Source organism: Sesamum indicum, linkage group LG2, assembly GCF_000512975.1.
Source record: "Sesamum indicum cultivar Zhongzhi No. 13 linkage group LG2, S_indicum_v1.0, whole genome shotgun sequence".
NCBI lineage: Eukaryota > Viridiplantae > Streptophyta > Magnoliopsida > Lamiales > Pedaliaceae > Sesamum > Sesamum indicum.
In genome coordinates, this window is record NC_026146.1 from 15653390 (window position 1) to 15671222 (window position 17833).

Sequence of the window (17833 nt, forward strand, 5' to 3'; positions counted from 1 at the left end):
TCATACCTGCAACACAAAGAACAACATATTCATGTTGTTCCAAACCCACCCAAGATAGGATTTCCACAGCAAATTCAGCAAGCAAAATCAAGGAGTGAACAGGACAAGAAGGATTTGGCAAGAGAAGAGAGCAAGAAATGTGATACCCCAGGCAAGGGTCAATATATGATCATAAAAAAAAATTTAAATTTAATGATCCAGGCCAATAACAATATCAACAGTCAACAAGTAAAAATAACTTGTTCATGACATTCATTATCCATGCATCATAACAAGAAAAGAGATGCTCAAAATTCTTACCAAACCAATTGCAGATTAATATATCAAGAATTATGCTATCCCACCAGCATTCATTGAAATTTGGCAACATGTGACGGAATGTAAGCTGAAAACACCAGTAATAAAATCACCTTAGTGAACAGAAGAGATATATCTTTAGCACTTGCTCTTCTTAAAACAGAGTGAAGAAGCATGCAGAAGATAAGAGCTGACCTCCATCAACTCAAAACCAATAGAAAGTACCCACAAAAGTGGCTGATTACGGATCATTATAGCTTTTCCCCACCATCCAAGAATATGTGCCACAACAAACTCATCAAAAAGAGTCTCCTAAGACAAATAAGTTCCAGACTTTCAGCTGCTAGGGCGCTTGTCTATTTATGCCAGATGACATGAACAATGCATACTAAACACTGAGAAATAAAATGGTAACATACATAAACATTCTTAAACCTGCTCCTTGGATGTTCGGGCACGTATATTCGGCAATCAGCACCATATGATCTTTCTGGAAGTTCTGCATCAGAGAAGTTGCATGTAAATAAGAGCAACAATGATCAGAAGATAGGGCGCCAACAATCATCCATCTTGATTAACAAGGATGACCGACGTGCATGGCCTTAGCCAAGACATAGAACCTGCATTATTTGATGGAATAAGTAAAAGGTCCAAAAGCCCTACCAACACCAAGATCAGGATGTAGGAGTTTCATAAACTGCCTTGCATCATCACGCTCCTTGAAATAAGAAAAGTTGAGAAGTGCATCAGAACAAATCTATACAAAGAAACTGATACATACAGGCTTGATGCATGGAGCAATGGACAAATAATTCACTGAAGAACGAAGTACCAATCAGGCTACATACAAATGCACATCGATAATAAAGCACTGTCTTGGAGAATCATACGGTTTAATGCAGCAAAGTGATTCTAAAGATTATCACAATGAATTATGCTATATTACTCGGTTACTTCGTAAAACATCTATAGATGTGAGAAATTAACTGCACCTACAAGAAAGATCAGGGCTCGTTTCACATGCAATTTCTTGCTCACCACTAAGCAAAACTCAGTATGCTGAATTCCATAAACTTATCTGAAAATAGATGTGGTAAGCATTCTAATTTTCTATGGGAAAATATAAATCTATACGTGTCCATGAAAGAATACAAAATAAAATTTTACTTGAAAGTAAACTTGTCTTCTAGAATAAGCAATAAATTGAAGCTGAAATTGGCAAAAGAAACATAAGTGCTTGCTAAGAAACTAACCTGAAAAAGCAGAAATGTTAATGCAACAAGATAAATGACAGCCATTCCGTGTACAACACGCCAAATTGCAGGATGCGGCCGGATAAGTACCCTGAAAACAGATGCAGAAACAGGCTAAGCAAATAGATAAACAAGTCAACAGAGAACTACAAGTTTTGTTGGCATATTCATGAAGTTATTCCATGCATAATCACATATCCCTTAATGATGCAAAACCACTGCTCAAGCAATTCATCTTTGACAGAAACAAATCCCCTGGTGGCCTGCACATACTATCTTTATCTTCCGATAGTCGAAATTAGGCCATGGCACCATTGCAGAATAATTTCAACTTTCATAGGATACAGGGAGGAAACAACTGCACCAAACAGTATTTGAACAATAAGAGCAGCAGATTTTACATACTAATGAAGAGGCAAAAGTATCTTAAATTCACCAATGGTAGCCACCAAATGACTGTTGACAAAATGACCAGAGAAAAGGGAAAACACCACATCTCATGAGAATAGAGATGAAGAAAAAGATTGGATAAATTTCTCCCCTTTCTAGCTAAATTGAGTCCAAAATGCCATTAGCAGATCTTTTTGTTCCTTCACCATTCATAACAAATAAAGTTTGACAAGAAAATGAAAGTCCCCACAAATAATTAAGTTTGTCTCATCCCTAAAAATGTAATCAGCTAAAGTTGAGACAGGTGAAATTCTGAAACATGTTCTTATTTGAGTGTCTAGTTTGCAGAGAAAATAGTTATGGCTCCATTTTGTTCAATGTGAGTGCAAACTACAAAGTACAGGGATGACCTCATAACAGTGGCTTGTCATAATGACAATACCGAACATCACACTCATAAGATTTTATGACTTTTGAGAAGTGATCTTTTGACATCTGGTGAATAGCCAAGCAACTTGAATAGGTTGCTTAGTTCCAGTTGTCCATAACATACTGTTCATTGATCGTGTGACAATTTCCTCAACTTAAAACATGCTAAATCAAAGGAAAGACACATCAGTAAATTTAATTCGCCCAAGAAAGATTAACACATATGACAAGTGGACAAAAAAGGAGGAAAACAACTTACGTGGAAGGAGCTTGTAACAAGCAATAAGCAAGGAAAACAGCAACCATAGCCCATACACCCCTACCAAAGGCATTATGCAACAGAGGTATCGAAGCTTCAATAAGCCCATAAAGGATAAGAAGAAAGGGAAAAAAACCTTTGATATGCAATTTGGTAAGGCTTGTACTACACACCTTTTCACAGAGCTCACAAGATCACTTTCTGAACTACGTTCAGGATCCAGTGCTCCACTTGACCATCTGGGAAGAATTTCAAATAGAAGGTATTAGAATACCGCTGGACATTTCACATATAATTCCACATGTGTTACAGATGCTTCTCATCTGTTGCACTTTATCTTTTCACAAGAATGTGTTTTTGAATGCTAGAAAAGTTGAGTGAAAGCTTACGACAATCAACTTATAAAAGAAAAGGAAGAACTGAGATAATATAAGTCAATTAATCAATCAAATCCATTAATATTTGAGCCCAAAAGCGTATGTATAATAAAGCAAAACACGCTACTAAAATGAACTTACACAAGAAAGCATGCACCAATTAGTAATAATGTAATTGTACGAGGCTTGTACGCCCATGCGGTCCAAGGATCAAACTCATCTTCACTGCTTGATGTGCTCAAGTCACCATTTTGATACGCAACACGATCCTTCCGTCTAGCTCTCCGATTACCATTATGTTCCATAGCCTAGATTATCAGATATCCAAGATTTCTGACTGTGAGAAAGAGATGAAACAAATGAGAACGTCTATAACCTTGAAGGGCATCATTACTAGATAGAACACATTAGAACTTATCCCTTGTAAAGAAGAAGCAACAGTGCAAATAATATACCAGAGCAAAAACTAATTTGAGCTCATTAAAAGTGCTCTAAAAGGCAACTCAACAAGAAGAGAAATCACAGAAAAAAATCACATAAAAATGAACAGCATTTATAGTATATGAACTGAATTTTCCACACCATAAAATAACTCACACTAACGTCAAAGCTCAAATTGTTTATCAGGCTCTACCATCATTCCAGATTGTAATACCAACTAAAAGCAACACAAAGCGTAACAAAATCCAAAATCAGCAGAATATAGAAACTGACAGTAGGAAATTATTTGTATCCAAATGATCCCAGTAAAAGTCCACCTCGCCAAATATGCGAAAACTAAGCAAAAGAATTCTTAGATCAAATCAGTAACAGTGGACAAACCGAAGTAACTCAAAGCCCAAAATAACAGAAGCTTCAAAATTCTTTGTAATATCATTCAAACTTTCACCAAAATCTAATTCACAAAATGGCGATACCAAGCATCATCCACAACCTTACAGCTTCACAACCTTGAATAAACTTCTCTAATCCATAAGCAGTAAAAAGTACCGCTCTGAACAGTACCAAGTCTGTGTTGAATTAACAAGTCTTAACCAACAAGATTAAAATTAATAAACAATAAATCAAGGGCAGTAATTGCCAGAACTAAATATGAACCAAACATGACTCGGAAAAGTCATTCCGCCCATGCAAAGAAAAAGTAGCAAAAACCACCACCTCCAAAATGAAGCGCCAATTGAAGAGTTCAAAGTCTTTTCAAATTGGAACTCGACCAATTCGCCAAAATAACATGGACCCAGCATCCACAAACTCTAAAGAGTACGTCAAGTGCATGCGAAATCACAATATGTCCGAAAAGATCAACAAATAAAAACAGCGGAACACAGAAGTATTCACAGCCAGAGTAACCAGTAATAACGTGAAAACCAATTCACACATACACACAAGTGTCATCAAATTATATCTTTTCCTTACTCACGTAGAGGAAACACTGATAAGCGATCCCCAAGCCGCAAGATTCCGCGGTACAAGTGCCTTAGCAATCAGATCAAATACGGGAGAGGGCTATCGAGATTTGAGAGAAAACAGAAGAAGAATACTGGTTGATATTACAAAACGATAACTCACTCCAGAAGAATAACTGCGTCTGCGTGCGTTCTTGAATGAAATCAACACGTGTAAATGTGCGTCTGCATATATCTACAGAAGTCAGCAAAAATTCCTGCAGATGGAGAAAAAGGGAGGGAAAAGAGAAGGTCCCCTTTATATTTCAATGGCATCAGGCGGTGAAAAGGCGGTCATGTGTTAAAATAGTACGGCGGTCAAAGAGAAAACTGCAGAGAGAAAGAGATAGAGAGAGAGAGAAACAAAAGGGAGACTCTGAAAATTTGGGGCTATCAACTTTTCTTTAAAGGGTTTTGTAGTGTAATCAATTAAACCCCTGGGGGGGTTTTGGGGTGGGGTGTTGGGGGGGGGGGGTGGGGGGGGCCAGTACAATACCAGGCTCTGGTGACGATGGCGATGAAATAGACTAGAGTGGGGATATTCGATAATTTCAGAGGAATACATTAATGTGCGCCCATCTATATCTATTCGCCTTAATTGTCACCCACAAAGGTACAACACGGCCATGCTGGTTATTAAGAAATGACGCTTTTACCCTTTATTTGTTTCCTTATTTATTTTTTCCTTTTCGTTTAATAATGCGTTTGGAATTATGGATTTGGATTCAAAGAAAGTATTTGGAGAAAAAAATTTAAATGACGATATTTAAAAAGAATTTAGAATTTATCAATATTCAATTAAACATAACTTGAAATTAAATTCTTTAAATTTAGACTTATCCAAATAAATTCAAATAATTTGTTTATTCATCGAATATAAACACCATTATTGAACCAAAGTAAGGAATATTAATGATCTTACAAAAAAAATTCTCAAATTTTAAGAGATATAAAAAAGAGGTAAGAATAATGAAGAGAAAACGTATTCACTGTATATTTTTAACTTTAAAATACAAAAACTTTCACATAAAGGAGGGATGTCCGGATATATGAATTATCAAAGGCATTCTTTTTTTGTTATGCTAAAAATATTACAAAAAATTTGCTGAAATGCTTGAGAGTTGTGAGGAGTGTGCGAAAGACACTCGAAGATGAGTTCTGTCTTACCTTTTCTAATTGTGCCTATTTATAAAATTCTAATGAACTTGTGCGGATTTGATGGTTTTTGAACACATGATTGAATTTGCTGAAATTTGTTGGTGACTGTCAATTATTTTTTATAATAATTCACGTTAATAGAGAAGTACAGTTTAATAGTGATTATCATTCCTTCATTGAGGATACAATTATCAAAACAAATTTTCCAACCCTATTGTGATTCTTGATTTTGGGGAAATTTACATCCAACTCCCCTAAATTTTGAATTTTTGCAAGAGCCCACCTTTTAGTTTTATTTTATCATCATAATTAAAATGAAATCTTCTTTAAAGACAATCACATGCTTGGTAGGTTATTGGAGTACAACACTTAATTTAATATCATATCTATTAGGTGGAATTTGGTGGTTATTAATATTATTGGTGCTATGATTTTGATTCTATTAAGATGCTTAATCAATATTAATAATATGTATTATGTGCATAATTGTAGCTTCATATTCTGCTACATTATTTAATAATTATTCATATTTTTTTATCTATATTTTCTATTATACGCGATAAAATATAAGTATATTATTTATTTTACAAAAGATGATTGAATACATAGTGATATAATTTCATAAAGTATGAAGGAATTTTTAGTCAAATTTTTTTTATCAATGTTAACTTGCAGCAATAACAAACGTTTAGAGGATTTGAATTTTCTTTTTATTTTTTGCAGTTCAAATATAATTCGTTGATATTCAAATTAAGTTCAATCCCACATAAATTATTATCTTTCATGAAAATTACTTTTGTGGACCAAATTTATCGAATGCCTTATTCCCTTAAGCTCAAATGTGTATTCTAGCAATTTTCGGGGGACAAATCAATAATTTGGATAAAAATTCTCTTACGAGAGGTTTCGTGTTCAAAATCTTGAGTGCGTGTGTTTTGGGTGCATGAGTGTTAAAAAAATAAAAATAAAATAAAAGAAAAAAAATAGTGGACCATGGGCAAAAAATACAGGACTCAATGTGCAAATTATGTAATTAGGGTTTTCCCAGAACCTGAACCACTACAGGCATTTTGTTGTCTATGCTAATAATTTTGCTTCCATTTTATGGTGATAAAAGAAATTACATTTTTATACTCTTATGTTGACAAAATTAAGTTTACACCACTATAGTAATAGATTAACATACATCTATACAAATATATATAAGAAATGTCATTTATATTTACAAATGACAGCTAGTGGCATCACTGCACCAATTTTTAAATATGATAGTTATACCCCTAATTAATTATTTTTAAAAATCAACAGTAATTATTTTTTTTTTTAATAAAAGTGACTCCTTATCAATATAACATCACTAAGCAAATTCTTTTATTGTGTCGACAATATCTTAAATTAATTTTCTTTTGTTACTTTCTTTTTTTAAAAAAAAATATTTGTTAAGTTATATATTTTATTTCTATGGTATATATCTCACTTTGTATGAGTTATTGTAATTTGTTACTGTTATTAGTCCTATTGATATATTTATTGAATCGACGTATTACTAAAAAAAAAATAATAACCCAACCAATAATATATTTTGTACAAATGAAGATAAATGGTCTTTCTATCTTTATTCTTTAATAGTCACGAGTTATTACAACAATCAAATACTCAAACTTAAAGACCAATTCAGTATATCGATAATATATTCAGACAAGACAATATATATATACACTATAGAATTAATCAATGCCTATATTTATGGGACTCGAACCCACAAATATATATTTTGATTGTAGAATTTCAATCTTATCAATCAAATAAGACCTTGTTGGCTATCTTTATCTTCTTCATTCAAAATAATTAGGATAAATTACAACGAGACTTTCCCTAATATTTGTCATAACTACAAATACCTTCTCGTTGTTGAAAATTTATAAATATCTCATGGAATTACTAAACGTCTAGCAAGTGCCTCCTATAATGAACTGTCACGAGAAAATATTTATACATTTATAATTTTTTAAACAACAAAAAAATAACTATAATTATGACAAATTTAAGAATATTGGTAGAAATTCACCCAAACAATTACTTTAAAAGGCTTGGTAAAATGAATGAAAGAAATAGAACATAAAATTCGTTAATTTAAAATCAATTCACACATGAGAAAGAGACAAATGTGGTTGGTTTGGGTCAAAAATTGCAACTCTTTAAAACATTATCATCTTGAGAAAAAAAGAGGAAAGAATGGAATAAGTCCCAACACTCAATCTTTATTGCAAAATGGGCCCAAAAATATTTATAAAACTAAAAAAAGGCATGTGAAATGATAACACAATTAAAGCAATGATCCAAAATCATCCTAGAGATTCCAGGCAGCAGCATAAGACAATTTTTATTCAGCAACCCATCAAAATCTTGTGCCCACTTTAATCATAAGCCTACATGTTCCCTTTTTCTTTTAATATATATATATATATATATATATACGGCATTAGGTCAAGATATTAATTAAATAATTTATTGTATTTTTTAGCAGTAATCAAATTATATCTAATAATAAATTATGAAATTTTATAGAAAAAAATATAATTTTTTTATATAATTAGGTATGATAATTTTAGTCCTGTTCAAATTAAAAATCACAATTTGATCCTGTAATTCTAGTCAATTTGGCCAGTTGGGGCATAAAAATTCCACACTATCAATCATGTCAACACCTAAATTGGGGCTTCTGACGAATTTGATGACATGAAAATCTATTTTTTGTAAAAAAAGATGATTTGGCAAAAGAAAATAACCACTTGATGATATGACAAATTTTTTAAGTTGTAATTTTCTATTTGCCAAATCATTTTCTTTAAAAAAAAAAAAAAAAGTTGGACTGCTATGTCATTAATTTTCTGGAAGTCTCAATGGACATAATTGATGACGTTGAATTTTTTGGTTAAATTGGCCGAAAAGGACTAAAATTGCCACAACTTTTAAAGTTACAGGACCAAATTGTGAATTTTAATTTGAACAGAATTAAAATTGTCATCCAAACTTACAGGAATAAAATTATATTTTTTTTTAATTATAATAAATTCATAATATGACGTAAATGTATATATTTGATAAGATTTTAACTCATAATATCGTACTTGTAAAATTATAATAAGATTTCATTTTTATCGTTAAATTGAAGTTCTGATTCAGATCATATTTATCTATTAATCTATATATTTAAAAAAATATTTTATGCATATGATGAATATATATAAATAAAATACGATACAATATTTATAATAAAAAAAAAATTGAAATTGCGAGCGGAAGTGTCCAAAAAAGATTGAAATAATGGATTTGATGAGTGTAGATATCGTTGAAAGTGAGTGTAATCATTTTAACTCGATCTCCAATATATAGACTTTGGCCAAAATAATCGGACAAGATAATTATGATTATTAATCATGGAATAACTTTAGCCCATGTGGTCTTAAGCACGGAGATGGTTGACCAACCACAAGGACTAATTAAAAACTAATGACAAATTATATCCACAGTTCTTGAAATTAGATTTAATTTTTTTAAAATAAAAATGATGAACTATTATTTTTAAAATAAATTAATTATAATCATCAATATCGAATATTTATACTTATCAGCAATCAATACCTATAACAATCATATATTAATTATCAATATCATATACTATATACAATCAACAATATCCCACACATTAAAGAAGAACATGCCTACTATTAAAGTAGAATAATATCTTACACATTGATAGGGTTCGAACCCATGACATTAAAGTCATAGGGCCTCAGCTTCGCTAATTGAATTAGGCATAATTACACAAATAATTCTTACCCTTTATAAAATTGTAAGTACATTCTTGAGGTTGTAACTGCAATTATAAGTATATCCCTATATTCAAGGCAAAATTTTACAAGTACACCCCCTTAGAGCGGTATGCTTATTACTTTGTGAATTACATAGAGTGTTTGTATAATTAAATATAATTTTAAAGAAGTGTCAAAGCAATTTACTCTAAAAGTAAATAATTGGTATTGAAAATTATCCTACAATGATTGCGAAGATTAATTTAAAAAATACATCGAAGAGGGCCAAAATAAATGATCTTACATATAACGCAATATTGCTACATCAGTATTGCTCACTTTGTGCTAACGAAGTCTTACTTGTTCGGTTAGGTCAAGGTTGTGAGTTCAGATCCCATGAATATAGATACATGTCTGGTTTGTTGTTTCTTTGTCTCATTTAAATATATTCACTAATTTAAATTATTAACGCGTTGAGTCAAATTTTTAATATTAGAAAATAAGAGTCATTTCGAAATATTTTGATAATTAGAAATAGGCAAATTCGATTTGAGACGGGGGGAATATTTCGTAAGAGTAATAATGAGTTTAGGGCAAAAACATGAAACGCCCATGAATGGTTTGTAGTAACATAAAATAGTAAAGGCAAAAGAGGATGGAAAAATATGAGAGAATCCCCATCCGCAAAATTTCCCAACTATATTAGACAATGTTAGAGGTGCACTTTTCTAATAAGGCCATTTGATTGACTAAAATTGGACATTTTTTAACTTTGTAAATTGTATCTGTTCACGTACTATAATTCATAAATGCCCAACAGATTTAGGAAATTCAAAAAAAAATAAAATAATCAAACTTTGTTCACCATATATCTCAACGAAATAAGAGAATTAGCATTTTTCGTCTCATAATTTTGGGTTTTTTTATTTTTTGTCCTATTGATACGAAATTCTTACTTTTCGTCCTATAACTTTTGAAAAGTAGTAAAGCCACGCGATTGTTAAGTTTGCATGGGATCAAAAGTGAGAATTTTGAATGAGACCAAAAGTGTAAAGGCCCTAACAGCCATGTACTAATCAAGTGACATTTTTTGTGAAACTATCTAACATAAAGGTGACGTGAGACAAAAGTACCGTTTTTAGAAGTTATGTGACAAAAGTAAAAATTATAGCCAATGGGATCAAAAGTAGAAAAATTTTAAGTTACGGAATGAAAATTGTTATTTTCCTACAAGAATACATGAAAAGAGTATTATACTTATCATTAGTGTAGATCTTAAGAAAATAATTAATTATGACGAGTTCAGTTTAAAGAGCAAAAACTTTTCAGTAAACAGAAGTGGACGTTAAGCATCCGATGATGCAAGAACAATTAGGCCCCATTTACTTTGATGTATAAGTCTGTATAAGAAAATTAGAATAGATTAGTACAATTATTATTTTATTATATGGGGGTTTGGTATAAAATCAAAGTCTTGTATTAATTATTATTACATCTGAATAACTAATACCACTTAGGGAGGTGGTATAAAATTAGTCACAAAGTTGCACCAAATGTGAATGACCATTGTATCCTTAAAATTTGAATTCTTAATAATAATAATAATTATTATTAACAAATTGATATAAACAATAACAACCCATTGGTATGTAATTTAAGATATTGAGACAATGTTAGAAGTACACTTTCTAAATATGATGAACTGATTGACTAAAACTGGACAGCTTTAAATTCTCCAAACTGTATCTATTCACGTACTAAACAAGAACAATAAATGCTACCTAACAAACAGAATGTGGGCATTAAAAATTGGATGATCCCATATGATAAGACCAAACCACAACAATTACCCAATTAATGTTGTTACATTGTCCCCACAGGACAACATTTCCAACCCCATAATGTTGTTCACATTTTGACCAAACTTCTTATCTATAAACTATTTTCAAATTTTCAAATATCACAAATCTATTCTCCATAATCAACTTGTTTTTCTTTTCTTGATATAGAAAATTTTTGAACCACTTTGACTCTGATCATTATCACTGATTAAACATGTTTTTAGGACTTCAATCACATTTTTAAAGGTATTTATAAATTACCCATCAATACAGTCCTCATACCGATAAATGAAGTCGGATACACATCCATTTGATTGAAACTGATTCATTTTTACTAACTGAACCAAGGGGAATTACCCAAAATCAACTTGTGTTATAGAATAGCTTTGGGGCATTACATCATAGGAAAAATTATAATTTTAGTTTTGTAATTTAGAATGGTCAGTGGTGGCATTTTTTGCCATTACAAATTGATTTTTGCAAGTCAGTCTTGTAATTTTGTAATTTTAGTTATTTTCGACCAATTTAACTGAAAAATAGCATACAACTTGCACACGATCTAATTAAGCTATAATTTAATTTTATAAACTAATTCATGTAGGACCAAAAATATCAACCCTCTAAACTACAAAACTAGAAATGATAACCCCCAAATTATGACTAAAATTGCAATATAATTGGGTCATGTACAAACTCATGCAAATTTTTTTTGCTAAATTGACTAGAAAAAATTAAAATTATCAAAATTATAAAATTACAAGACTAAATTATAAAAATCAATTATTACATAAACAAAAATACTACATATAAATTACACAACTAAAATTATATTTTTCGACATTATCACACGTTATGGTTTCTTATGCCCCAACGATCCTCAAATTTTTAAGAAATTTTCTTTTTTTAGAAAAAGGTGAATAAAAAAAGAGGGGTCGCTCTAAAGTTTAGTGTCAATTCAGTTGAAAATGTGAGACTAACTTTAGGGTATGTTGCTAGCTGTGATTTTGACATTAATGGTGACCATACCAACACCCCACCGAACACATACACACTGTAATGACAAATCTTGTGTCATTGCATTGTTGGATTAGGTGGATGATGTGCCCTTTTTTACCTAGTGATGCTAACGTCACACACGCAGTATTCGGACATTATGTTAAATTAATTTGAAATCTCCAAAAGTCAGAAAATTATTACGCAGTGTAAAAATTCTTGAGATTTTTTATTTTTAATTTTTAGAGATATAAATTTGAACAGTAATTGATGTTAGACAATATTGACTCTCATTTTATGTTGGTATTAGGGGAAAAACAAAATTTATTTGACTTATATAAACTCATTGTTTATTTCATGTAGCGTCAAAAAAATTTTATTGCAATATGCGAATTAACGTTAGAGCAACATTGTTGAATCAATCTTTTGAAATTTATATTAAGAAAGAAATATACTTTTTCGCTGCGGTGAATAATTAATTTTAGTATTTATAGTGAAAATTAAATATGATAATGTGTGGAAGAAAAAAAAAATGAAAAAGAGGGGAGAGTCAAGGCAAGAAATTGTTTATTTAGGAGGAATGAGGACAGGGAAGGAGCAAGACCTTCCCGAGCTGTCTGGAACTCATATGGTCAGATTCGATTTCTCTCAACATTATTTACCTAATCAATTGCATGATTCCGACAGCCAGATCAATGTCGTATTTCGAGGACATTTACTATCTTTTTTTTTATTATTTTAATTTAAAATTTTCTTCTCAATATAATAGTAGTATGAGGAGTGGTCCATCAAACTTGATTTGACATCTTATACAATAATTTTTTTCTTCCCCGAAAAAGACAATTTAATAGTTCAGATACAAGACTTTCTTATGATAAGTCCTTCATTCAAATCTTGCCTATATAAGTGTGTTGAGTGCGTGAATATTTTTTTAAAAAACAAATTCTTTATAAAGAAATTAGTAATACAAAATGCCAATCGGTGTTGGGGGGGTTGATGTTGATCATGGGCCATTGGATCTTGGTTCATGTTGTATTAATCTTGGGCCATCTTGTACTCAGTTCGGATCCAACGAAAGTACCATCATGCACCATGTTGTTGCAACTCAGATTGCCCAAAACCCAGATGAAACGATTTTGAGCTTATCCGTTGTGTTTTCTTCATCCTCACAAAAGTTTAAAATCCAAACACAGCATAATAAGAGATAACAAGGGGATTTTTGGTTAAAAGTTGTCAATGATTAGGACATAGACGTGCTGTGCAGGATCATGGAAAGGAATCATAAGTGTAAGAAAATAACAAAGTTACAGTAGCAGCACATGTTCTCAATTCACACTAGCATCCATACATATATATTAAAGTGAACATTACTCCAAAATGGTATAGTGTGCCTTCAACTTCACTAACTAAACCTTTTACATGCTAAAATCTGGATGTCGTTGGACGACTCATTATTATTGTTGTTCAAGCACTACATAGTTTAGATCGAGGGGGAAACGAAAAAGGCGAGGGCCTCTGCAGTCGAGTGTCGATCGCAAACTCAGCAACTGAAAAACAAGGCAAAAACATCACCAGTACAGTAAACACGGCATTTGTGCACTTAATATGTGTAGCCCTTGACAAACATTCCCTTCTTAGCCTCATCGCTCTCGCCCTCGGCTGAGTACTTCCCGAGCTGTGCCAAGGAATTGGCCTTTGCACGAGGTTGATTCATTGCGTTGAGGTTCAGTGTTGCCTCCAATTCAGATTGTTCGCCAGACAAGAACTAAAACAAAAACAAAATGGGGGTTATTTGAATGAACATAGATATTCTGAATGAATTCACCTAAACAAACGACGTGAGGGATTACGACTAAGAGTAACAAAGTGGACTGTGTTGACAATGTTGAACTCCCTTCCGTCAGTTTTTACTCAAGTGTGCTTTTAATAGGCAACAATACTTCCTTGATGAAAGTAACTCCGATTATAACTAGGCCTCCCATAGAACGAAAAGCTATATAGTTGCGGAATTAAAATTTTGTTCTGCCAAACCTAAAGCAACAGCAAGCGGAATGTGAACATAATTAATATTGGGTAGAGTTTTATCCAAAAAATGTTAAAAAAGGTTGCAACGTTTGTCCTAGTTTGGTTTTTCCGTCAATACTTAATGAAAATAGGCAAACTCCCGTTAATTGACTCAACTACCTCTTAAACATCCCTCACTTACAGCAACAGTAAAAATGAGGCAGGTGAGTCAACTAACAGGAGTTTGCCTATTTTCGCTGAATGTTGATGGAAAAACCAAATTGAAAACAAAGGTTGCAACTGTTTTTAACGTGTTGGGACCAAAAAGGTATCGATCTTTTTTTGTGGGACCAAAAATGAAATTTAGCCTTTGTGTTGGGTTATACAAATCTGGAAAAAAGTTTTAAATCATGATCGCATCCTCAGAGACAAATAGGTTCCATTTTATTAACTAAGTCCAACCTAATCGAGGGTTCGATCAATCGAAATTTCAGTACATTGAAATTGTATCAAAAAATGAAAAATATCTTTAATATATAATATTAATTTGTTAGTTATAAATTATTTGTTACTCAATTAAGTATAATAAATGATGTATGTATTAGTTATAAAATTATTTTTCTATAAATATATATTAACATATTTAATATTTATATACTATTTTTTATTATATTTATATATCTTTATAATATAATATGATATATATATTTAAGTTTGGCACAGTATAAGCCTACAAATCTTTGGCCGTCTCTTTCTCCTTTCCTTCGCTTTAGTAGCGAGTGCTACTAGATCTGGTGGGACTTGGATATGATAATATGCTTTTGCTCCTGACAGTTAAGCTAACGTAAATACTTCATTTAGACTCTGAGGTAAGTGGGGATGGAGTCCATTCGTCCTTTGGTAGGCATCGATAATCTATAGCGTGGAGTATCCTTACACCTATTCATTCGGTTCTCACATTTACTCTCTTTGTGTAGGGTAACAACGGCACGACAAGATCATTTCAGCACCTCTATTCAAAGGAAGATTAAGCAATATTTCAAGAGGTGGTGTCTGTAGCCTACTGATTGAATTCTTATACTTTTACTTTTCTGCCGATATTTCAACAAAAATGAAATTAAACTATAAAAAGTATTCTATATACGTTCAATTTTGCTGATTATTCATTTATTCTCCCTCACTACAATCAATAGAAAGCCCATCAAGTGGTTTCTTCAATCAATATGGGCCTTCCGCCGCAGATTATGTAATAGAGAGCTATGACATACTTCTATTTTTGTCGGTAATGGGTTGGATCGAAATATTCGGATCCGGATCCAATTCCATCGGGTTAAATTTGATAAATTGAATCGGATAATTTTAGAAATTTTTGTTCTCAAGTTATCCAGAACTTGATTCAAATTGGGTAGAGAAAAGTACGGGATCGAATTAGTCAAGTACCCGATTTTATTTCAAAATTAATAAAAAAAGTTATATACATATATTTTAAAAAAATTATTTATTGTTACTAGTAAAGAAAATTATTTATGAGTTATGATCTATTTATCAAGTCACTGATACTATGATTTGAATTATGATGTTATACTTTTTTCGAACATTAATAAGTTGGTATCAGAATTTGGTACTACATTTTTGCATAATGTTTTAAAAAAATAAAGTCATACAATGCATATAAATTATAATTTATAAATAGAAAAAACAAGTTTCTAAATATTTTTTTACCATTATTTTTCTTCACAACAAGATCAAATACACTATTATTGTATACAAAGAGAAAAAATCAAACCAAAAAAAAAAAAATCATGTGAATTTCTATCGGCACAACCATCAAGCATGTGTGTATCTCAATCCCTGTCAATATATTTGTCTTGTAATGTAAAGTGGTTTATATACATATCAATCATTAAATTTTTCTGAAAATTTTCTTTTTTCTCCATTTTTTAGAACTTATTTTCATAAATTTTCTATTATTTTAATTTATCTTATTATTATTTTTTGTTTTGTAAAAAGTTGGGGGCAAAAGTGCAAATAATCTCATATGTTGGGGGACTGTCTGCATTTAACTCTTATAATTTTATCGAACTTAAAATCGCCTTCCAACACATGTACACAAGCGATGGAATATTATATCATTATTTTTTAAAAAATATAAAATGCAATAAAATTAAAAGATTGAGGTGGAAAAGTATTAAAAAAAAAGTTGAGGATCAAAGTGCAAATAACCCCATACGTTGGGGCACGTGCATTTTACCCTAAAAAAATTAATTATTGGAGGGAGTTTTTTTTTTCTTTTGTGTGTGTGTGTGTGGAGGGAGCCTTTTTATCCACTACACCTCGGGAAAAGGAAATATGAATTAGAATTAAAACAAACCTCATCCAAGACTAATTAATAAATTAATTAATTGTGGCATGGAACACAATTATATGATATGATGTTAGTAACTAATGATACAAACTCGATATATGCATATATTTTTAATTTTTATTACAATTAAATAAATAAATGCTTTATCAATAAATATTTGTTAAAAAAAAATCAATATAGTTATTTATGAAAGAAAAAGTTTCATCAATTATGATAATACCTGGGGATAATTACACTCTCATTTTCTAAGTTACACGAGATCATCTAGATATGCAAATTACATTTAACACTATATGAGGTTTGTTTTTGTCTAACAAATAAGTCACTTCGTTAGTTAAAATTCACTGAATTTATTGATATTAAAAAAAAACTGAATAAGTCACTTCGTTAGTTAAAATTCACTGAATTTATTGATATTAAAAAAAAACTGAATAGAGATTGATATTTCTCATTGATTGACTTATTACTGATTTATTGCATCTTTAAAAAAAAATTAATGACTAAACTACCCTTATAACGGTGAAGATATAAATACTCACAATCATTAATGTATGAAGATGTATAATGATAATTTGGTCATAAAACGATTTATTTGACATACAATAGATCAATAATAAGTCGATCTATGACGAGTATCAATTTTTATTCTCTCTTTTTGTTAATATCAATAAATTCGGTAAAATTTGATAATGGAGTGACTTGTTTTCTAGAGGACGGCAAATCTCAATAAAATATAATTTTTTAAATTATAAGGAATCTACCTGTGATTATAATAAAGAGATAATTACACCCTTCTCCCATGAGGTCTAATGCAATTCCATGTAGACCTCATATAATTTGAAAAATTATATTTAGCACTCCTAAAATTCGATTCTGCTTAACAAATAAGTCTACTTGTTAGTTAAAATTTACTGAATTTATAGATATTAATGAAAAAAAATTAAATAAAAAATGATATTTATTCTAAGTAAATATATATGTTTATTTATTAATAAAAATTAAATTAATAAATATGTTAATTGGGGATAAATATAAATATTTTTGTTAATATTATCAAATTTAATGACTAATAAAAATACTTATTTATTAGGTGAAATAAATTTTAAAAATATTTAATATAATTTTTTAAATTATAAAAAATCTATATATAATAATATTAAATTTTAAGGGAGGAGGCCGTAATTATCCCCTAAAAAATCTATATATA

General features: G+C 30.8%; 1 protein-coding gene across 4 annotated transcripts in view; it reads right to left on the minus strand.

Annotated features, from left to right (window-relative positions):
- The window catches only part of LOC105156339 (CDP-diacylglycerol--serine O-phosphatidyltransferase 1-like), a 7310-nt gene extending 2438 nt beyond the window's left edge, over nt 1-4872 (minus strand). The window contains exons 1-9 of one of the 4 annotated variants that reach the window (XM_020691775.1): nt 4575-4870; nt 3147-3342; nt 2802-2867; nt 2629-2688; nt 1551-1641; nt 961-1015; nt 717-796; nt 493-609; nt 301-385 (exon numbers count right to left, since the gene is read on the minus strand). In XM_020691775.1, coding sequence (XP_020547434.1) covers nt 301-385; nt 493-609; nt 717-796; nt 961-1015; nt 1551-1641; nt 2629-2688; nt 2802-2867; nt 3147-3310 — 718 coding nt within the window. In that variant the 5' untranslated portion in view covers nt 3311-3342; nt 4575-4870. Of the gene's footprint in view, nt 1-300; nt 386-492; nt 610-716; nt 797-960; nt 1016-1550; nt 1642-2628; nt 2689-2801; nt 2868-3146; nt 3343-4421 lie in introns of all 4 variants that reach the window. The other 3 variants (XM_020691774.1, XM_020691773.1, XM_020691776.1) reach the window with 3 other exon arrangements.